The sequence below is a fragment of the Urocitellus parryii genome, chromosome 13 (assembly GCF_045843805.1).
Source record: "Urocitellus parryii isolate mUroPar1 chromosome 13, mUroPar1.hap1, whole genome shotgun sequence".
Taxonomy (NCBI): Eukaryota; Metazoa; Chordata; class Mammalia; order Rodentia; family Sciuridae; genus Urocitellus; species Urocitellus parryii.
The window spans coordinates 66919037-66941895 of record NC_135543.1 but is presented as its reverse complement, the minus strand read 5'-3'; the positions used below and the strand labels follow the sequence as shown (position 1 = coordinate 66941895).

The following is a 22859-nucleotide window of genomic DNA, read 5'->3' as shown; positions in this document are numbered from 1 at the left end:
ATGCTGTGGAGGGAACGTCCCCTGTGCCCACAGTGCAGGGCAGGGCCGCAGGGAGGAGCAACGGACTGGCAAGGCCACCCCTGGCCACGGAGCTCCTGACCCCACCTTGCTCTGTCCAGTGCTCGACACCTGCTCCAGCCCTCACCCTAAAAGTAGTGGACCCTTTGCAAAGCCCTGCCTAGCGCTGTCCAGCCTGTTTTAAAGCCCACCTGTGCACACTGAGCCACCAGAACGTGCCGATGGCTCCCAGGCAGAAGCAGGACCTCAGCCACAATAAGACCCCTGACAGGGCAGAAGATGAGCCGCTTCCCTGGGAAGTCAACAACCTCCCCATGTCCACACAGGGGACAGTCTTCCAGTTGTGTCCTGGCGACAGGTCCCATTTGTCAAAGGAAGCCAGAGGGAGCCAAATGCAGGAAGGACCATTGGGGGCCTTTGATTTGCTTCCCACTGCCCAGAGGACAGAGGCCTACCACCCCAAAGGAAACCCAAGAGGCAGGACGCTGGACCACAGGCACCAGCTAGGACAGCCCCAGGCAGTCCAGGGCCTCTGTCACCCTCCAGTCATGACTCTGGCTCACCACAGAGACCACTCCAGCCCACAGGCAGGCCGCACTTACGTCTTCAGCGTCCCTGAGGTCATCAGCTCCGTCACCAGCACGATGCACCGCTTGCCCTTGGCGCTGGACTCCCAGAAGTCATAGAAGCGCACGATGTTGGGGTGCTGCAGGCCCTTCAGCATCTCCGCCTCCTCCTTGAACCGCTGCCGCTCCAGCTTGGTGAGCTTCCGGTCCTAGGGGGAGACACAGACAGAACCAGGCGGGCAGCGCGGTAGACCTCGGCCTGCAGCCTCTTCAGGGAGTGCAGCAGGTGTGGGGACAGGGGACAGGAGGAGGTGGAGGCCACGCTGAGGCCTTGGAGGCCCGGTCCGTCTCGGCCACACCCCCCCTGCTGAACCAGATCTTCCTCTCGACCCACAGAGCCACCAGCAGTCCATGACAACTGGCCCTTCAGGCCCGCCACCCTGGACACAGTCCCTGCACAGGGACCTCCACCGAAAGAAATCCCGGGAGGCCAGAGACGCTTCACCACCCCCACTGCCGAGCCCAGGGGCTTTTTCCATAAAAACACCTCAGAGACCTTGTCCCCTCAGTCATCATTTACTTCCTGAGTGTTTGTTAAGAGAATGAAACATCAGTTTGCTCCTCGTGTATACACAACTCACAGGAAGGGCTCGAGACCCAGGATATGGACCAGAAGAGACGCTGACGAGAGCCAGAGACCAGAGCTCGTGTGAGGAAGGAGCCGTGACAAGGGGCCCCTGGGGCGGGCGGGGGCAGCTCGCCCCCCCCCAGCCACAGGCCACTCTGCCTGGCCAGCCCAGCAGAACTAATCCACTGGCCTCAAGTTTAAAATGGGGACAGCAGACAAACACCACCGTTGCCTAAAAGGGCCCTTCATCAGGTGTGTGAGCTGGGTGTCCCCTGTCCAGAAGCTCTGTCCACGGCCGGGGCAGGGCACCAGGACCTCGCCCCACGTCCAACTGCCTCAGGTCCAACCACCCCAGCACCGCCTAGCCCGCCCCCACTGGTCCCAGCAGCTGCCATCCCTTCCTGGACTCCTCCGCCTGGTCTCCTGCCTCACTGTCCCTATCACTCACTAGACCTGGCCCTTCCCTTCCCGAAACCCTTCACAGGACTCTTACCACCAAGCCCTCAGAATCGACCCAAAGACACAGGAATTCGAGACCTCTGGGGGCTTCCAACTTCACCTCCCCACTCTGCAAGCACCCTGAGACCTTCTCACCTCTCGGCCCCCCAGCTTCACCTCCTGGGTTTGGACCAAGAGGCCCCCAAAGCCATGCCTGCCTCCTCCCACCCAGGAGCCACGGGAATGTGAGAAAAAAAGATGTGTATTTTCAAAAGGCAACCATAAACAAACGAACACAGAACAGAGAAACTCCCAGGAACTTCAGGGAGACGGAAAGCAGGTGGATTTGGATAGATGGCGGGAGAGATCAGAGCTGAACGGAAACACAAACCAAGACCCTGGAATCCTTCCAGAAGGCCTCAAAGAACATCAAGCTGGACCTCAGCATGGGAGGAGAGGTGGCTTATGAGGTCGTGATAAGAGTCGTCTTGTCAAGGAGTCATATCCCAGATGATGGCTGCACCCATTAACAACCCCGCCAGACCCCAGCCCCGGCAACACAAGCCCTAAAGGGCCCCTTCACTCAGCAGTGAGTCGAGACAGCAACCATCACCAACAGCGCCAAACAGCCAAGAGAAACCACCAACAGGGCCAACCCCAGAAAAACAAATAATTCAGGGACCAAAGACAACATTAATTAATGTTCCCATAACGACCCAAGAAGTAGACATGCATACAGAACAGCAAGATTCTATTTAAAAAGGAATAATCAAGAGACATTCTTGCAAATTTAAAAAAAAAAAAACTCTATTTTAAAAATAAGATATTCCACAATCCAACAAATCATTAAGTACAAAAAAAGTTAATCTTCAGATAATAAAATGGAAATCGTGTTCCGCTCATTAAAATGATTATTTATCTAAGAAAATAAAAGCCAAGCCACAAAAATGGAGAAACTACTTTTTTTTTTTTTTTTGCAAAACTCTTCTTAATACATGTGTCTAGCAAAAAGGACCAGGACCCCGTATATAGAGAACTCCTATAACAATAACAAAACAGAACACAGATCCTTCACCAAAGGAGGTGCAGAGATGGCAGTGGTACCTGAAAGGTGCTGAGCCTCCTTAGCCACCAGGAAAACGCCAATTAAAACCACACTGAGATGCCACTTCACACCCACCCAGAGGGGCCAGATTCATAGATTGATAATTCCAGCTTCCGAGCAGCCAGGAAGAGGCAGGCAAGTGCTCTGGGGGCCTCTTGGACCAGGCCCAGGAGGTGAAGCTGGGTGGCTGGAGGTGAGAAGGTCTTGCAGAGTGGGGAGAAGAAGTTGGAAGCCCCCAGAGGCATTGAGTCCTGCTCACACAAGCTGCTGGGCAAAGCCCTTGGGAGGTTTACACCTGCCGTGTCCAGCCGTTCCCCTCCTGGAGAGCCAACTGAGAGAATGGGAACAAGCCCACAAAGAGGGACACAAGCATGTTCCCAGCACCTGCGTTCGTTCACCGTGTCCCCATCTGGAAGCAGCCAAACCATCTGTGGGCAAGTGCATGAAAGCCGACCCATGGTATCCCCATCGCCACGGGAATGTGACTCGGCAACCAAAGGGGAACAATTCCTGATTCTCACCACATCTCGGGTGAAAGCATTAAGCTCAGTGAGAGAAGCCAGACACAAGGATATGTCCAGTCTGGTCCCGTTTTGATGTAAGATTCTGGAAGAGACGGAGCTAAGGCAAGGAGACTCACCATCTGTTGCCTCTGGGCGGGCAGAAGTCAGTCTCTGAGAGAACATAGGGGAGGAGAAAATGTTCTACATCGTAGCAGAGAATGTGGGCGGTGCACGTGCGTGCCTTTGTCAAAGATCCTCAACTTGCATATTTAAGATTTCTGTGTTTCACTACGTGTAAATTACACTTCAACTTTTCAAATGTTAAAAAAAAGAAAAAGAAAAAGTGAAAGAATCCAAAGACCAAAGGAGAAAGGTAAAAGAAAGAAAGAAAATGAGAGAAAAAATATTAAGAGATATGAAGGAATCACCTGGAAGTTGAGCAACTGTGTAAGAGGAGTTCTAAGAACAGATGTGAAGTTTAAATAGACAGCAGAGTAGTATTTCTCCAAACTGGAAGGAAAAAAAAAATAGGATAAAAGGGCTTGCTGAGGCCAGATCAGAATAAATGAAAAATTACCCACTTCTGGACCTGGTCCAGTGAAATTTCAGAATCCTCGGGTCTGAGAGCAAGTTCTACCTGCAAAAGAACAGCCCAGACTGTGCAGGTCACAGGAACAGCATCGTCCAAGTGCTGACCTGGAGTTCTACACCCAGTCAGACATACATCTAGCCAAGCCATCAAGACTCATTTTCAATCAGGCACACACCTGTAATTCCAGTGGCTTGGGAGGCTAAGACAAGAGGATCAGAAGTTCAAAGCCAGCCTCAGCAACTTAGCAAGGCCCTAAGAAACTCAGCAAGACCCTGTCTCTAGATAAAATATAAAAATGGGCTGGGGATGAGGTGTGGTGGTTAAGTGCCTCTGGATTCAATCCCCAGTATCAAGAAAGAAAGAAAAAAAGACTCATTTTCAGATATGCAGGAGCTCAAAACTTTACTTCGCACGTGCCCTCAGGAAACCAAGCTCCTGGAATAACTTGTCACAAAACACAGAGCGATGCAGCAGGAAGGAGGCGGCCAAGGTGACCTCTAGGTCCTGAAGATGAAGGCCACAGGAAGAAGATGGCCCCTCAGCTGGGCCAGCTTGCTCAGGAAGCCTTCTGTTATTTGGATGTGACGTTTGGATGTGAGGTGTCCCCCAAAAGCTCATGTGTGAGACAATGCAAGAAGATTTCGAGGTGAGATGATTGGGTTAGGGGAGCCTTAACCTAATCAGTGCATTTATCCCCTGATAGGGATTAACTGAGTGGTAACTGAAGGCAGGTGGGTTGTGGCTGGAGGTGGGTCATTAGGGTGTGGCTAGGGGGTATATATTTTGTCTGGTGAGGGTATAGTGTGCTGGCCGGTGGTCGCTCTCCCTCCCTCCCTCCCTCCCTCTCTCTCTCTCTCTCTCTCTCTCTCTCTCTCCCTCCCTCCTTCCTGGCACCATGTCCCCAGCTGCTTTCCTCCACCACGTTCTTCTGCCACGATGTTCTGCCTCACTCTAAACCCTGAGGAATGGAACCAACTATCTGTGAACTGAGATCTCTGAAACCAATGAGCCCCCAAATAAACTTTCCCTCCTCCAAAATTGTTCTTGCCGGGTGGTCTTTTGGTCCAGCAGCAAAAAGGCTGACTAAAACATCTTCCCAAGGCAACCACCTTCCCTCTCCAAGTCCCTTCCTGTGGGCCTAGTCACAGGCTTGAGATGTCATTTATAACATGAGTTATTTTTGCCAGTGTTTTACAGCATCCATCAACAGCAACATGTGAAACTTTTCCTTGTGGCTTCTAAGCAAAATGTTCATGTTGTAAACATAACTAACAAAAATGAGAGGTAGAGGAAAGTACTCTGTATAGGCCACAGTCTTTTTTTTTTTTTCTTTTCTCTCAGTCCTGGGGATCCAATGTGGGACCTGCATATGCCAGACAAGTGCTCGACCACTGAGCTATACCCCTGACCACTGCAGTCCTCATTTTTTAATGTCAGATCCAGGTTAAAGTTGATAAATTAAAGACTCAAAAGTCAGAAGTTATTAGCCATGGTACCTTGGGATGGGCTTGGAAGTGGGGAGGAGACCTCATTGTATCCTCTAGGCCACTGGGCTGTTTTTTCCAAAGTGACATGCTGTTCGGTCATTTAAAAGTCAGCCAGGGTGTCCTCTGGGCATGGCCTTGTCCCTCACAGGGCTTGTCCAAGTCACCCTCAAATGTTCCTCCACTGCTGGTCAGCCCCATTAGCCTGGTACCTCCCTGATACAGAACCAACCCAGTTAGTGAAACATTGTACCCTCTGGGGTGGCTCAAGGCAGCGAGCAAGGTCAGGGAGAAAGCACCTCGTCTCTATGAGGAGATTTCAAATCCTATGAGAGTTGCACTGTTCTTAAAGGTCTGGGGGCTGAGGGCTGAGCTCCCGGCCCTCACCCCAGGGGGCTGCACAGACATCTCGTCCAGGGACGGGAGGGTAAGATCACCGAGCCCCCGTCCCTCCCACTGGGTCTGCACAGCTCTGGTTCCCTCCGTCATGGTGAAAATCCACCAGATGGTCAACAACAGCAACATTCTGAGGCCACCCGGCCTCAGGACTCCAGGAACAGATGAAGCAAGACAGCAGCCTCCAAGCTGGGCAGGAGCCACTCGGGGAACTTGAGTCAGATGGCCGAGGCCGAACCCAGCCTTGGCCCTGGCGGGCCTGTCCAGCACCCTAGGGCCACCTGGGGACACACCTCAGGGGATGTTTTTGGTGTTGATTAGGAGGATCGGAGGTTCTCTCTGGCCCTTTCCAGAGATACCTCAAGGCCACAGCTTGGCTGCAATACCCCTAGTGGCTGACGTTGCCAGACCCGAGAGGGCCACATGAAGTTGTCCGACAGCAGCGGAGGAAGCAGGCCACAGCACCTTCCTTTCAGCAAAGCTTGGGGCCAAGTTTGAGCATCAGAACTGTTGAGGACCCCGAGTCCCTCAAGCAAAGGACAACCCAGTGTCCTTATGAGAAGTCTCCCCAGGATCATATGTCCAAAGAAAAGAGCCCTGAGGGTCTTATCCAGAACCGTCCTCTGTGGAGAAGAGGCCCAGCCAGAGCCCCAGATGCAGGGTTGGACAGGGTGGGAGGGACTGTGAGGGCCCCAGGCCCCTGAGAGAGCTCAGGCCTCTGGGGCTGGGGTTGTGGCTCAGTGGTGGAGCGCTTGCCTGGCACGTGGGAGGCACTGGGTCCAATTCTCAGCACCACACTCAAATAAATAAATAAAGGTCCATAGACACCTAAAACAATTTTAAAAAAAAGCTCAGGCCTCTCTCTAAAGACTTAGCTCCCTCACTTCACTCAGCTCACACACAAAAATGCCACCATCCCAGGGACAGCAGACACCTGGGACAGGTGGCTCACGTCTGCAACGGATGTATGTGCCTCTTCTATCCCCCTCACCTCCTGGGGGTGTCCCCACTACTCCAGTGACCCTGCCTGCCCCTCGCCTTTCTGGTGGACAGGCCTCCCTGCCACTCCCAGATCCCCAGAATTTGCACAGGGCCACCCCAGCAGGAGGCGTGCACGCTGCTCACTGCTTGTGGGGTCTGAGCATCAGGCTGGGCCCGCAGCAGGGAATGGAGCTGAGCGAGAGGCCTGGCAGAGGGAGGGAGCGCCCCACCCCCACACTCTGCTCCTGGCTGGCGTCTGGCCGGGAGGAAACCTCAGGAGATGGCAGGCAACAGACAGAAAACAAATGAACATGTCATTATGTACTGTGCCCGAACTCAGGGGAAAGGGACGGGCGGGAGCCCCAGCCAGAGCACCCGGGCCTCCAGGAGAAGCACCCCTGGCAGGCAGCTCCCACCCCACCCCGAGTGCAGGAAGAGGCCTCCAGGCAGACTGGGGTTCAGGCAGCCCTTAGTGTCTCATAACAGGGGTGGACACAGGCCCTGGGCATCAGGCAGGCCTTGGACTTGGGTGGATCAGTGGAGATGTCATGGTATTCCTCAAGGCTGACTGTCCACACCAGGCCCTGGCACGGCCTGAGAGCTCCTGGGCCTGCTCCCACTAACGCCGCAGTGCAAACCCCAGCCCCCCTTCCGCTCCGTCCTAAGCAACAGCTGGTCCACGCAATTCCTTTCTTTTCTTTTTTTAAAATATTTTTTAGTTGTTGATGGACCTTTATTTTTATTTATTTGTATGTGGTGCTGAGAATCGAACCCAGAGCCTCACACATGTTGGGCAAGCGCTCTGCCACAGAGTTAAACCCCAGCCCAGTCCATGCAGTTTCTAAAAAGGGCACCGTGATCTAGCTGGACGTGCTCCCCACCACTCCTAAGAAAAAGTGGCCAACACTGGACATGGCCCTGAGGAGCCACAGAGTGTCGTGCACATCCCCAGCCGGTCCGCCAAGTCCACCAGCTGCTGAGTCCTCCACGTGCTGAGGACGAGGGGCTCATGGCACGTCGCCAGCTGGGCATTTCCAAAGCTCAGTCTTCTTTGTCAAGAGTGCCCATGCGTCTATTATTCTCTGAGGCAGAAACTTGAACTTGAATGACTAGCCCCTCTCTTCTCTGGTAAATAATACTGTTTTCTTTCAAAGGGGAGGGATGGGGACCGGGCAGGGGGAGGAGGTAGAGGTGTCAGGTGACTGGAAGCCTCACTCTCTCACAGGCCACCCCCCAAGCCCCTGCCACATACACCACACAGACACAGGGCCCCAGGCAGCCACACACAGGAGAAGCACATGGTGCCATGGAGTAAATAATCTAGGTTAATTTTGAATGTAAACATCAAAAGCTCATTCCGGCTTACTTATTTTAAACTGCTCGGGTAAGCAGTAAAGCCAGAGGTTTGGATATCAGGAGTGGCTTGACCAGCTTGACCCAGGTCCTTCATTTCCAGTATTTTGGCAATGTTGACTTTCTAAAATGTTCTTTGAAATGTCTTTCACGGAATACAAATGCCACCTCCATCAGCCATTTCATAAACACGTGAGCAAAATCGCCTCTCACTCCAGTCCAGATCCATATTTCCACTCCTGCAGACAAAATGACATGGTGTGGCTTTTTCTCAAAGTCTTTTCTGACGGCCTACAACACCTCTCTGCCATAAATCCACACATTCTAGAACACAGCTGTTGGTTTTTTTTTAATTTCCTGTGATCCTAAGACCAAAGGTGTTTTTTCTGGTTTGAGTGACCATTACCAATTAGTAAGGCACAGATGACCAAAACAAAGAGAGGACAAATTTTACCCAAAACGCTTCCTGTCCCCAGCTGCGCGAGCTCTTTCCCAATTACCTCAGGCACCCAGGGTGAATTTAATCACCTCTGGAGGGAGCCCGGGCCCAGCGGCAGGTGCCCACCTCTGGTTCACATCATGGACTCTGACACCCCTTGCACTTGGGAGATGGTGGAGGGAGTCCACCAGACCACAGCACGGACTCCCCACGCGCCCTCCATCAGGACAGCCAGCCACCCACAGGGCCTCCTTGGCACCGCTGAGCAGGCATGGTGGGGCCTGCAGTCTGGCCTGGCAGTTCACTCTGTGGGCCAGGCATCTGCGGGAGCCCCACATCCCCTGCAGGACCCCACCTCCCACAAGGAAAAAACCATCTCAGGCACAGACAGGGCCATGTGTGTCACCGTGCAGCAGGGATGGGACAGGGTGGGGGAAGGACTCACGAAGGCAGGAGAAGGAAGAGGACTGGGGACAGTGGAGGAAGGACAGAGGGTGGGGGCACAACAGGTCAGCTCCCCTGAGGCCCATGACGGGCATGGCTGATGGGACCAGAAGCCACCCAGACCAAATGCTGGGTAGCACGGTGACACAATGGCAGACAGGAGTCCCTGAGGACACCCCAAGGCCTCCCAACAGCAATGCCAGCTCTGATGAGCGGCCCCAGCTTCCTGCAGGCCAGCGTGTGCCTCAGGACCACCCAGCCATCCCCCGGCCTCTGCTATGCTGCCATCCAGCAGCTCTGGCTAGGGCCATGTGTCACCAGCTCCACTTTGGATGGTGTCACAGTCCCCCCCACACACACCCCACTCTTCCCAACAAATCAGGAAAGGCCCAGGTCTCCCAGGGTATATGTGAGAAGTGCCAGGCCACACTGACACCCGGGGTCACCAAGCACTGCAGCTGGCACAGCAGGCCTGGCCTGGGCCCCTCTCCACCCGAGCTGTCCTGCACTTGGCCTCAAGCCCTGTGGACACATGAAGGGCACTAAGGATTTGGGAGGCCGAGGTGAAATGCAGGCTTGGGGCCCAGCTCCCTGAGCCTCACAGTGCTCAAAGAGGGTACTGGGGGGGATGCCCAACCCAGAGAGCCCTGGTGGCTGGACGTTCCTCCCAGAGACAATCATAGGAGCAGACCTGAGAGTCCAGGGCGTGCTTTCCTGGGAGGTTGGGTGGGGGCATGTCCATGGGGCTACAACGAGCAACAGCAAGACACTGAATGGCAAGGGAGGGAAGAGCGGCCAGAGGGCCCTGGGCATCGCCGTCCAGCAGCTCCTTCGGTGACAAGGATGCGGCCTGTCTGAGCTGCCCAGCAAGGCTGAGAGGTGGCCCCCGTGGCCAGGGCCTGACAGCTTCACTGTGGTCTACTCGTACACATGGCTGGTGGTGGTCACAGCACACAGGGCAAGTGAGAGGTTCGCCACCTACTGTCCTCAGAGTGCACACAGCCAGGGGCTGGCCCTGCAAGACCACACCCCGTGAGAGGAAGGCTGGGTGGCCAGCCCAGGCGGCACCCGAAAGAGCCTCGCTGCCTTCTTTGTGACTAAATACACGTGATCACCACAGCGTATGCTCTGCCAAGGGTTCAGAGCCCCCAGCCGATGGGATGCACCCTCAGTACAACCCGTGGGCTCTGGACCATGCAACTACCCCACGAAGAAAATGGAGGAGGCTTTACCCCTCATGGCTGCTGGCGGGTCAGCTAGCAGGACCTGCCAGCTCATGCACAGCCCAGGTAAATGGCCTTCAACCATCCCCAGCCCCACAGCCAGAGCCTCAGGGCAGGGACTCCTGTCCAGGAGAGAGATGAGGAGTCACACCCCTTGGGCCTTGTCCCTCCAGTGTCAGGTGGTGGAGAGTGAAGTCCTGGCCAGGAAGAGCTGTGTGCTAGGCAGAGGGAGTGCAAGTGGGGACCCTGCACACCTATGCTCATCTAATTCAGAGAAAACAGGGGAGCCCAAGCGAGGCCCAGGGGAACAAGCCATGACGGCAGGCGGAGCTGGGCGCCAAGCAGGCGGGTATTTTATCCCCACACAAGTTGTGAAGTCTTCAGGGCTGACCTAGGACTCCAGGGGAAAGGCACTGGTCTACACACGGCCTCTGGCACTCTGCAGGATGGTGCCTGGGGGGGGGGGTCCCATCTTGACCTTGCAGTCCCACCAATGGGCTGAGCCTCAGCCCACACTGTGGCCCTGAGCAGGTGCCACCTGGCCATCTTCCCAGGGACCAGCATCCTTAATGACGGCCACAAGCTCCAAGACAAGAACACGCTTGGGAGTGTCACGCGTGTAATCCACGGGGTCCTCGGCAGGGAAAGGGGTGCTGCCTAGGATCCACAGCCACACCGTCTAGAAACACATCCCTCCTGCACTTGGAAAAACCGACAAGCGACTGTGAGTCTATGTACAACTGTTAAAATAGCGGGCAGGGGGAACATGAGCCCAGACCTGCTAAGGCTCACTGCTAGCCCTCCAGCACAGTGGCCAGCCCCGCTGCAGTACACTGGCCAGTGGGGACTGGGGTGTTGTGGACACAGGCCATTACATTTGGGGGCAATGCCTCATTGGGGGTCACCCACCCAGAGCACCTGCCCTCAGACAGAGCGGGCGGGGCTGCCCTATGCCTCTCAGTATGCCCAGCTGCCCCTCCTCTCCAGACTGAGCCAAGTAAGGGGCTGAGGGCTACAGGCCTTGGGCACAATCCTGGTCCCAGTGTAAGACTCAGCATGGTCACTTGGTGGCTACCCTCCTTTCCAAGGTCAGGCCAAAATCAGCAGGGCTGTTCCATCCTGCTTCTGAATCCTGAGTGTTGGCACACCTGGCCATGCACCTCCAGTGGTGGACAGATAGGGACACCCAGACACGGGGCAACTGGAGCAAAGAGGGATCAGCTTGAAATTACAGACTTCCCAAGGCCAGGGCAGCCCTGGCCCTGACCAGCTTCACCACCACAGATGGACATCCCACAGCATGGCAAGCACCACGCAGGGTGGGCTGCACCAGAAGAGGCCTTGGCTTTCCGCACGGGAACGCTGATTTTATTTCCTTATAGAGAAGCATCTGCACCAGCTCCCAGACCATCCACAGACCAGCAGGTCATGAGAGCAGGGGGTCCCAGTGGGCACACAAGCCAGAAAGAGACACTGCCACAGGAGCATCCTGTCCTGGAAATCCCTCCCAACAGCCCATCCTGCTCCTCCCTGAATGCACACCTGAGATAACCAGGGCCCAGTGGGCAGAGACCAGGCAGAGCCCTCCCACATAGACATCACACCTGACCACACCATGTATCTGGTTTCTGGAGGGGAGCCCCACCCATGGCCACTTCCCTACAGGGACATCTAAAGATAGATTTGGACAGCACCACGGGTCAGTGGGATTAACAGCTCAACCACCGAGAACAGCTCCTGTGGGGAGGGGCAGGCAGGACAATTGAGGGTAAGGCCTGTGGATTTCTGCTCACATGGCCACAGAGGCTGGGCTGTTGGGGTCACCACCCCTTTGGGGTTTGAACTCAGGGGCACCACCTTGCCTTGCAGCTGCTCCACCCCACACAGGGTATAAAGGCTCAGGGCCTGGACAGTCTGCTGAATGCTATGGACCCTCCCTGAGAAAGCAGACGCCCGCCCCCAACACCTCCAGCCCTGGGAGAGTCCCCAACCCAAGCTGTGGGCACGTAGGAGGGGAGGGGTTGTGACATCTGCTGCTCTTCGAGGCCCCAGGTCGGATTCATTCCTCTTATGATACCCCTAGAACGAAGTCATCGAAACTCACTTTCTTCCCTTTCCCCTGGGTAGCCCAGATGATCCCACCAAGATCTAAGATGACCTCAGAGGCCCGTCTACAGGAGCCCAAGACCAGGATGTGGCCTCAGGCTGGGTGTGTGCCAAATACACATCCTCCCAGGTATAACATCCTCTGTGCCAGGCCCTGTGCCAGGTTGTGGGACAGCGGGTGGAGGAGCATGGACAGACGGCCCCCTTATGCAATTGAGGCCTCCAGGAGGGCTCAGCAGTGGGGGAAGGCCCCAGCGCCCATGTCTGCCCCTTCATTCTGCTGACTCCTCCACACCTCCCAGAGCCACAGCAAGAACCCTGGGGTCAACAATCCAGACAGCAGGGGCACCGAACAGGTGTATATGAGGTGAGGCTCCGGCTCTACTCATTCTGATGCCACAGTTCTCACTCTCCATATTTGTCACTGCTTCTCCACCTGAAGGAAGGTGGCCCCAAACCACAGCCACACAGGTGGCCAGTGAGTGCCTGCAAAGAGGTGAGTCCACACTGAGATGTACTGTAAGTGTACCTCAGATTTCACATACATAGTATTGTCTTAAAAGAATTTCTTAAATCTCATTAATGATTTTATACTGATTACATGTGTAGAAGACAATATTTTGGCTGGGCACAGCAGCACACACCTGTGATTCCAGTGGCTCAAGAGGCCAAGGCAGGAGGACTACAAGTTCGAGATCAGTCTCAGCAATTTAGCAAGGTCCTAAACAACTTAGTGAGACCTCTTCTCAAGACAAAAATAAATAAATAAAAAGGGCTGTAGATGTGGCTCAGTGGGAGAGTGCCTCTGGGCTTTATCCCCAGTACCAAAACAAAACAAAACAAAACAAATTTTGGATATGTATGATTTAAAATGATTTCACCTGAGCTTTTTATACATTTATGTGATTGTTAAACTGAAAATTACAGATAGGGCTCACATTTGTGGCTCACATTACATCTCTACAAGACTGTGCTGCCTAAGGGCATCAGCACTAAGCAGTAGGTTAAAAGCCCAGAGGTTGGGCAGAACTTGGACAGTCTCACCAGGCTGGAAGACAAAAATCAGAGCCCAGAGACTGACAAAGAAAAGAGGCCTAAGGAAATATGCAGGATTTCAGATCAGGCCTTCCAGAAGGGCTAAATGCTAGAAGAGTGGATTAAAACAGAAGGGAATAACCCCCACAAAGGCTGAAGCACAGCTTTGAATCATCTCAATTCTAGAATGGGTTAGGATGATTTGATCTTAATCTAACTGCCTCCTAATCTCTAAAGATAGATAAAATCACCCAGAGCCTCAATCATTTCCATAATTTTTAAGAACATCAATAAAAAATGACCAGGCAGATCAGAAGACAAGACCAAATGACAAAAAAAAAAAAAAAGAAAGAAAGAAAAAGGAAAAAAGAAAGAAAGGAAATAATGACAATCTCTAGATGATCCAAATATTGCAATAATCAGACAGACTTTTACATTACCGGGATAATTGTGGTCAAGAAAAGAGAAAGCAAAATTAATTATTTCACCAGAACTGAAATCTACTAAATAAGAATCCAGTGGGGCTGGGGATGTGGCTCAAGCGGTAGCACGCTCGCCTGGCATGCGTGCGGCCCGGGTTCGATCCTCAGCACCACATACAAAGATGCTGTGTCCACCGAAAACTAAAAAAAATAAATATTAAAAATTCTCTCTCTCTCTCTCTCACTCTCTCTTTAAAAAAAAAAAAAGAATCCAGTGGAAATCTAGAATTAAAAACTAAAATTAGGAGCTCAGGTTTAACAGCAGATTAGACATAGTTGAAGAAAGGATTAGCAAATTGGAAGACAGAATATAGAAAACACCCACATTAAAACATGGACAAATTGGGCTGGGGATATAGGTCAGTTGGAGAGTGCTTGCCTTGTATGCTCAAGGCCCTGGGTTCAATTCCCAGCACCACACACACAAATATGGATAAATGGAAACAGGAAAGACAATAGTAGACTCTAGAAGACAAAGGAAAGGTCCTATCTATCTTTAATGACCAAGTATTTCCCAAAACTAAAGAAAGATATCCGTAGATTCCAAAAGTACTAGAAACCCAAAGCAGATTAAATACAAAGAAAAGCACACCTAGCACATTACATTTAAAAATTTCTAAAAGTTGGACACAAAAAGAGAGAATATTAAAAGCAGCAAAGGACTTGAGGAGACGTACTGCCTTCAAAAGATCAATAAGTAGACTGACAACTGACCTCAATAGAAACCATTAAAAAAAAAAAAAAAAAGACCATGGAGTAACATCTTTAAACATCTTTAAAGTGTTAGAGAAGGAAAAAAGAATCGTCAATCTACAATTCCATAGCCAGCAAAAATATTCTTCAAATAAAGTTTTTTTGTTTTTTGTTTTTGTTTTAAGACAGAGATGTTATCACTGGCAAACAGGTGCTAAATGAAACATAAAGGGGAAATCTTCAGATAAAGGGACAATGATCTCAGATGGAACTCTAGGAAAGAAAGCAAGCACTGGAATGAATAAATGGATTAGCCATGATTCTCAATACTGACTATAATAACAATGTCGTGTGGGTTACAAAACAGATGGGGGATTAAATTACATCATCACATAAAGCAGAGAGGAGTGGGTAAACAGTTCAAAAGTTCTCAGATGCTTGTATTGCCTAGGATGCAGAAAAGGTGCTAGTTTAGATCAGACTCCAGTAACTCACGGATACATGTTGTAATCTCCAGCCTACCCAATAAAAAATGTATAAATGAATGCATAACAAAGTTTCTAAGTGTAAACTCAAAACTGCCCCAAAGCCCAGAGATCCAGGAATGGCTTAATTATAAGGCAGCTACTTCTGCAAACACACTTAATTGCTAAAATTACCATTGCATGGATGTGCAAGTATACGACAAAATAATGGACAAAATGACAAAGATGCAACAAAATGAAATATGACAAATGAAATAGGCACATCCTCACAGACCCCCCACTGCAATGACCCTGCTCTCCCCGTTGGTCCTGCTTTAGAGCCCAGGCCTTCCCAGCACTACAGGAGCACAGCCGTCCCTGTTCCTCCTCTGGGAAGACAGTGTAGGTCTCGCTTCCCAAGATCAGAAGGGAATCCCACAGGGGACACGAGCTCAGCCTGCAGCCCCCTCTTAGAAAGAAGCTGGTAACCCAGTCACAAGAGAGACAGCCCCACACCTCAAGATGGAGACCTAGAAATGTGTAGGGCTGGAGCCCTACAAGGTGCTTCTCCATGTCTACCTAGGGCGTTTCAAACAGTAGAGAAAACCCCAAGGTCCAGGAGCTACTCAGGGTAAGCATCCTGTGGATGCAGGTGGGGGAACCTGTCTGGGGAGTCTTTCTCCTCCTCACTCACATCCCAGACAATGAGAAGCACCTCCCCTCCTCCACACCTCATCTTTCTCTTCCTTCAGGCACTGACAACCATGACCCGCTTTGCAGCCAGGCACTAGGCCCACCAAGATGACCCTGAGGGAGGACCCCTGTCCTGGGAGCTCAGCACTATGGGCTAGGCCTGTCATGCTGCTCCCTATTTATAGAGAGGGAAGTTAAGATTCGAACAGGCTCAACAGCTTAGCAGGTGGCCTGCAGAACATGAGCCCTGACAGCCTGACTCCAGTATCTCCACAGCATGTGGCCTGGACCACAGGCCAGTCTAGAGGCCTGTGTGCACCAACCCAGCTCTGGGGGACCTGGGGGTGGGGAGCATTCCTGACTGAAATGGCACAGCCAAGGGCCATCTGGGAAAGTTCCAGAGAGGAGTGTCTGCAAGTGCCAGGGACAGGCAGAATCTATGGGGCAGAGGCCAGTCTCTCTAGGATACTGTCCTGCTGGGGGCCCTCCTCACTCACGTGACCCACCAGGCAAGCAAGTCACACCAAGCCTGACAACAGGATCCATTCTAATGCCTAAAGCCAACCTCTCCTTGTCGCATCTCCCAGTTGCCAACTTTGCTGGAAACTAGAGTAGCCCAGGAGGAAAGGGGATGAACCCATTCCATTCTGTAATTCCCTGCAGGGCCTAAGGGCATCCCCACAAGGAAAGAGAGACAGCAAGTGAATGAACAAAAGAGCCCAAGAATCAGTAAACCATGAATGAAGGAACTAGTGAACGGACATCAATCAATGAGTGAAGCAAATGGCCAATGTACTCAGTGAATGACTAGTGGATGACAATGAGTGAAAGACTGAATGATGAGTGATCAATGAATGAGGGAGCTAGATATGAAAATGAATGAGTGAATGAACAAATACAATGAAAGAGTAAGCAAGGGCGTGGATGAATAAGTGAGAGCGAGTGAAGGAGTAACTGGGGAGTGAATGAAGAATGATTAAGTGATGAGTGTGAATGAATAAATGAATGAAAGAGCAAATGAACAGTGAGTCGATGAGGGGATGAGTGACTGTCAGATGAAGACTAAGTGAAAAGTGAGTGAATGATGAGGAATGAGTGAGCAAAGAGAATAAGTGAGACTGGATGAGTGAGTGACCGTCTAATGAACGAGAGCGAGTGAATGAATGAAGCGCAAATGAGGAATGAGTGAATGAGTGAGTAGGTGAATGAATGAGTGAATAAGTGAGTAGATGAGTAAATGGGTAGGTGAATGAATAAAAGAGTGAACAAATGAGTGAATGAATGAGTGAATGAGTAGGTGAATAAATGAATGAATAAGTGAGTGAATAGGCGAATGAATGGGTGAATGAATGAGTGGGTGAATGTATGAATGAATGAATGAATGGGTGAATGAATGAATGGGTAAATGAGTAGTGACAAAGCAAAAGAACAAGTCAGCGAGTGAAAGAATGAGCGGGTGAACGTGTAATGGAATGAAAAGAGGAGGCCAACCCTTCCCAAAAGCAGAGGGAGATGAGATTGTTATGCTCGAATTCGGGACCCCCAAAGACCACCAGAGACCCAAGATAGATGTAAGCAGCAAAGAGGTGTTTATTGCAAGCTAGCTCGGTCCTCCGCACGCACACACAGCAACTGGTGACGCTGAGAGGCCCCGAGCCCAGGGTTTGCAGCAGTTTTATACATTTTTTGGAGAAGGCAGGGACTTCACATACATCATAGCATCCCTTAGCAAATCATCACACACCGAGGGAAAATCAAATAACAACTCCAAAACATGATTAGCACATTCACTGGCGGGAACAAGTTGGGTAGGGGGTGATTGGTCAGTACAAAAGAGGTATTCATTTGAACTGATTGGTTTAAGCCATGAGGGGTGTACGTGCTGAACTACATGGTTTCCCAACATGTTATCAACCACCATAAACTACTGGGAGGGTCATCTGGCATCCCAGGTATTTCCCTGTCTCATGCTGATTGGTGGCTGCTAGGGGGCTGCTATGGATCCCCACCTACCCTGACTGAGTCAGGGACACCTGGCGCAGCAGATCTCTCCTGTTATTTGTAGATAAACAACTTAGCAGGGTGGGGATGTGCTTAGGAGTGCTCCTTGGATTTTTCCAAGGACTAAGGCCATGTCCCTTCCTTGGACAGGCTTTGCTTTGAGATAGAAGCTGGTTTTTCAAGATGTTGGTCAGCAAGTGAATCCCAGCCACCTCCTCCCTCTGGGGAGTCTCCAGGTCCCACAGGTGGAAGATCCTTGAACCCCAGGCTCCTGGACATTCAGGGGTCCCTCATCTCCTGTCCTATCATGCATCACAAGCTACACACATGTCACACATCACAACACACAGCTCATGTCACATGTCAGGTACCTGACAGGTGCAGTGTGTCATATGCTTCATGCTACGTCCTATCACAACACATGGCACGCCACACAGCACGTAGCACACACATCACACATCATGACACCTTGTGTCAAGTGTCCTGTCTCGTGTATCACACGACACTGTCACATCACAGTACACAGCACACGCTATCATCCATCACACCAGTGTTATGTCCCACGCATCCTGCCATATCACAACAGCCATCTTAGGGCACACGGCATTCTGCTGTCTTGTGTCACACGTCACGTCATGTCACACCGTGGCCTCCTGATCCATGGATAGTGACCCCCCTTTTTGGTAAGGTCCGGGAAGGCACCAGCACTCTCCCCACCCTCATCTGAGGGGCCCAGGAAGGCTAGCAGGTGGCCAGTCTGAGGTCCACAGCCAAGGCCAACTGTAGGTATGCTGGACACCAGAGCCCCCCCTCTGCCACAATGCCAATGTATCCCTGCTACTTGAGCACAGCTCCGGGAGCTGCCCCACTCTCCACTCAGCTGTCCTCAGAGATGCCACCATGAGCCCTACAAATCCCTGGAAGTGACGGTAATAAACCCAGACCAGAGAGACCCACGCTGTCCCAAACTAAGGGACTTGAGGCCTTCCTCAGGGAAGAGACTGGGCTGGCAGGAGTCTGCCAGCCACACCCCTGGGCCATGTGGCCTGCCCCATCCCCCAAGGCCATCCAGAGCAGGGACCAGCAGGCTCTGGTCTGAGAGCCATTCTGTCCACGCCTGGCAGTTGAACAGCTGGGCAGTGGGTGTGGGGACCAGCACTTCCTGACCCTGAGCCAGAGTCATTCCCCACCAAGAGGCAGACACCACATCGGTGCCAAATCCCCAGCTCCCAGAGGACCCTGCACCCACCTCAGATGGAAGTGGCCCACAGCCAGTCTCCACAGATCACAGGCCCATGTCCTCCTGCTCAGCTCTCCAGAAGCTTTTCTCTGGGAATGTTTTGGAACAAGACAAGTGACTCCTAAGTGTTTAAAGGCCACTGTCCCATAACCCAGCCGCAGTGTCCTTGGAAGCAACATGGTGAAAGCACTGGAGCTGCTGCAGCAGCCACGGGCCTGTTAGAGGGAAAGCAGCCCTGTGTGTGTATGTGGACACTACAGGGGCACACACGCCTTCAGAGGACACACACACACAGCGAGAAGAGCCGCTTGAGTGGCAGGACACACAGAAGCGAGGGCTCACTTTTGAGCAGGGTGAGACAGTGTGGGTGGTTCTCTTTTCTCTAGAAAAATGTACTTCTCTACTGTTTTCCAACTTCTCTTAGAATACAGAGTAAGAGGGTGTCAGACAATGTTGACCCCAAATGCTCCTTTCAGCAGGAAAAGCCTGTTCCGGCAGGGCGCCAACACAGGGACACCCCATATCTCCAGAGTCTGAGCTCACCTGGGAATGTGACCTCGGACATGTGCCGCCTCCATGGGGAACCACCCCAAACCGTGCAGCCTGTGTGTCTTATCTGGGAATCGTCACGGTGGTGCTATTTATAACAGCAAGAAAAACCGGACACCCCAGAGGGCCTGGCAGCAGAAACAAGGGTCCCTGGGGGCAGTCATGAAGCCCCTGGACAGGGAAGAGGCAGTGGGTGCTATAGGGAAAGGGCACTGAGCTTCTCACGCCAACTCCACACACCAGAGCAGAACCCAAGCCAAGTATGGTCGCTTGGCTCCTCCAGAACACACAGGGCTTTCTCCTGGCCTCTGCGCCACCAATTCTCTGCAGTCTGCTGAACTTCACAAAACCAAAAAAAGACAGCACCTCGCAAGCCAGCCAGCAAGTGTCCAGGGCCACATGGGCGCCGGGACCAGCTCGTGACCTAGGCGGCAGCCGAGTGTTTACAGCGAGGCTATTTTCATTTCCAGGGCGAGGTTACCATGGAGTTTAATTCCTCAAGTGCTCCCTTTGGCATCTGCTCTATAAATGGCTTCAGGGTTTGCACAATGCACTTGCTGGAGACAGAATTACCAGCGCTGGAAAACCCTGGCCGCTTCTCTCTGGGCTTCTGCCACCTGTCAGTCTCCTCCAGGGAGGCCCACCCAGCACCCTAGGCATGCACGGAGCAACCGTGGCCTGCCGAGTGCCAGGGTCCTGAGTGCAGCTGGACAGCTGTGGGCAAATGGCAATGAGAGATCTGACACAGGTCTCTGCCACCTGATGTTATCTAGGCCTAAGGGTTTGAGGGAGAAATAAAAGTCACCGGGAGACCTGGTAGCTCCGCGAAGGCGGGCCCTGAGGTCAGTCAGGCACTTCTTGCCAAGCTGCTTGAGACCTCCCTTGAGAACAAGGTGGTCACTGTGTGTTCTGGTCATTAGTCAGCTTCCTGCATGGCTGGTCTTGCCTGATTCGGGCACCCCAGGCACTACCCTCAGGGGACAGGCTCTCGGGTCTAGAGAGGGCCTGGCACAGGGTGGGTTTTGTGAGCAGCTCATGGCTCCCTCAAGCTGCAAGTCATTCTCGCTCACCAGATGAGATGTGGGGGCGTGGGGAGTCCCTGGGCCTTTGCAGGTGGAAGGGAAAAGGCAGAGGGAACTCGCTGCTCCTCCTGGACACAGGATTCCTCTCACCATCTTGGCTCTCACACACCCAGTCACTGCCAGGGCACATCCCCCAAGAAAACATGTAGAGGATAGAGACAAGGAGGACCCTGGGAAGCAGGAGGTACCCGGGATGCCTCCCCAGAGGCCGCAGCCCCTCCTACCATCTCCCCCAAAGGTAGGTACCCTGAGGCACAGGTGCAGGGTGGACCACAGTCAGCACGGCTACTCAGGGTCAGCAGGCACACATGTCCCCAGCACTGGCTCCCAGGACCCACCCCACCCACTCCTACCAGCCACATGGCCACCAGCCTACTAGGGGCAACAGGGGCCACAGGGCAGGGCCGTTGCTCATCCCTGGAGTCTCAAGGTAGAAAAGGAGGGGGTCATCTGTCCTCACCTACGCAGACCAGAATGGGGAGGGAGGCAGTTCCCCATGCCCTGGATCCACATACACCCAGTCACTGAAGGTGACTCAGAATGTGGCACCCACATCTGCTGTCGGTCCATCCACCAAATCTCCCAGCAGCGCCAAGAGCTAAAGGGGCAGCCCTGACCAGGGAGAAATGGGCCCCTGCTGGGCCAAGAATACTGACCCCAACACAGATGGTGCCCAGGGGATCCTGGGAGGGGATGGGAAGGCATCAGAGAAGCCCTGGTGGCCCCACTCTTAGCCACAGCCACTTCCTTATCTGTAAAATGAGCAAAGGGCAGAATCTTGCAAAACTGCAGCCTGAGGCTCAGCATGGGGTCTCAGATCCCCGCCCCGCCCTGGGGTGCTCCTGGTCACACCCATTTCTAGAGCTGCCCAGGGCCTCTAGGGTAACTGGAGCCAAGACCTGCTGTCCAAAAAGAGTGCAGAGGGGCCCTGCACTCACAGGTCCCGCGGGAAAGGCCCGCAGGAGCAGGTGACCCCACAGGAGTCTTCTCCAGCGCCGACCCATCTCTGTGCCACTCAAAGAGTAAAAGTCAACACCAACGATAAAATAAAACCCTCAGCAGTGCCAAAAATACCTCCCCATGGGATGAGGCTCAGCGGGCGCCAGCTTCCACAGCAGCAACTGTTGCTATGGAGACCAGGCTCCAGACAGGGCACAGAGACGGACAGAGAGGGGGCCGGTCAGCTGGTGGGGGACTGTGAGGGGGACAGCTAGAGGGACTGGGGGAATGGAAAGGTGGAAAGGGGGCCAAGGTGGATGGAGGGGGAGCAGCTGGAATGGGAGAGAAGAGTGGGCTGGCCTTGGGGTCGTCTCCAGGCAATGGGGGTCTGAGGCCAAGCCTGGGCCCACGGCCCTTGGACCCGCAGGCCGGGCGGGCCGGCTCCACTCTTCCCCATGGCCGCCCCTCCCCCACCAGGGGCTGACTCTGGCCCCCTGCTGACACTATGGGGACACAGTGGCCCTCTGCTTGACCCCGGGATAGGGAGGACCCACAGCCCTCCGGGCCTCCAGTGCCTCTCCCAGGGATTGGTGAAAGTGATCAGCAGATAAAGCCGTGGAGATAGTTTGCTCAGCAGTAAAATCTGTGGTCACTGGCAGGAGAGAAGCAGGGTCTTTCTCAGAGGTCAGCACATTTCTGATGTGAACTCCCTGCACAGAGCCCTGAGTCCTGTACTCACTGACCCCCAGCCTGGCCCAGTTCACACCTGGTCTGCGTTAGCTTCTTGCCCTGGGGCTTGTAGTGCCACCAGCCCTCCAGCCCGCAGGGCCTCGACATCTGCCCACGACTGTCTGCCTCCCCTACAGGACCCGAGTATGAGCTGTGGGGAAGGAGGAATGGGCTCCCGCCCTCTGCCTCTCAGGACCTTGTACACAGCGACACGTCCCTAAAACTGCTTTCATATACCCTCCCCCAAGAACCTTCAAGGGCTCCCTACTACCCACTTGACTGGGAAGCCTGTTGGAACACTCCCTGAGTGAGGTTCTGCCTTCTCTGCTGGCCTCTCCAGCACTCAGTGGAACATCCCCCACAGCAGTCGGCCATCCTCCGACACTCCCTCCCAAGAATGTCCCACATGGCTCCGGGTCCTGCTCAGAACACCCTCCAAACACTCCCACTCTGCCAGGCATCCAGCCCTGGGCTAGGCTCTGTCCACTGGCCTGCGGTGCTGGCCAGCAGGGACAGCATCCAGGCTGCGCTAACGTCCCCCAGCTTCAGGAACAGACCACCACAAACTGGGCTTACAACCACACACACTTACTCTCCCACTGTGGAGGCCAGAGGGTGAGGCTGGTCTCACCTGGCGAAGCCGAGGGTCAGCAGAGGGGATGACCCCGGGGGCTGG

General features: G+C 53.2%; 1 protein-coding gene across 7 annotated transcripts in view; it reads right to left on the bottom strand.

The window, feature by feature from the left end:
- Window positions 1–22859, bottom strand: part of Wnk2 (WNK lysine deficient protein kinase 2) — a 124043-nt gene that overhangs the window by 83030 nt on the left and 18154 nt on the right. For all 7 annotated transcript variants that reach the window (XM_026406923.2, XM_026406926.2, XM_026406922.2 and 4 more), the window contains one exon: window positions 621–793. In XM_026406923.2, the coding sequence (XP_026262708.1) occupies window positions 621–793 (173 nt within the window). The remainder of the gene's footprint in view (window positions 1–620; window positions 794–22859) is intronic.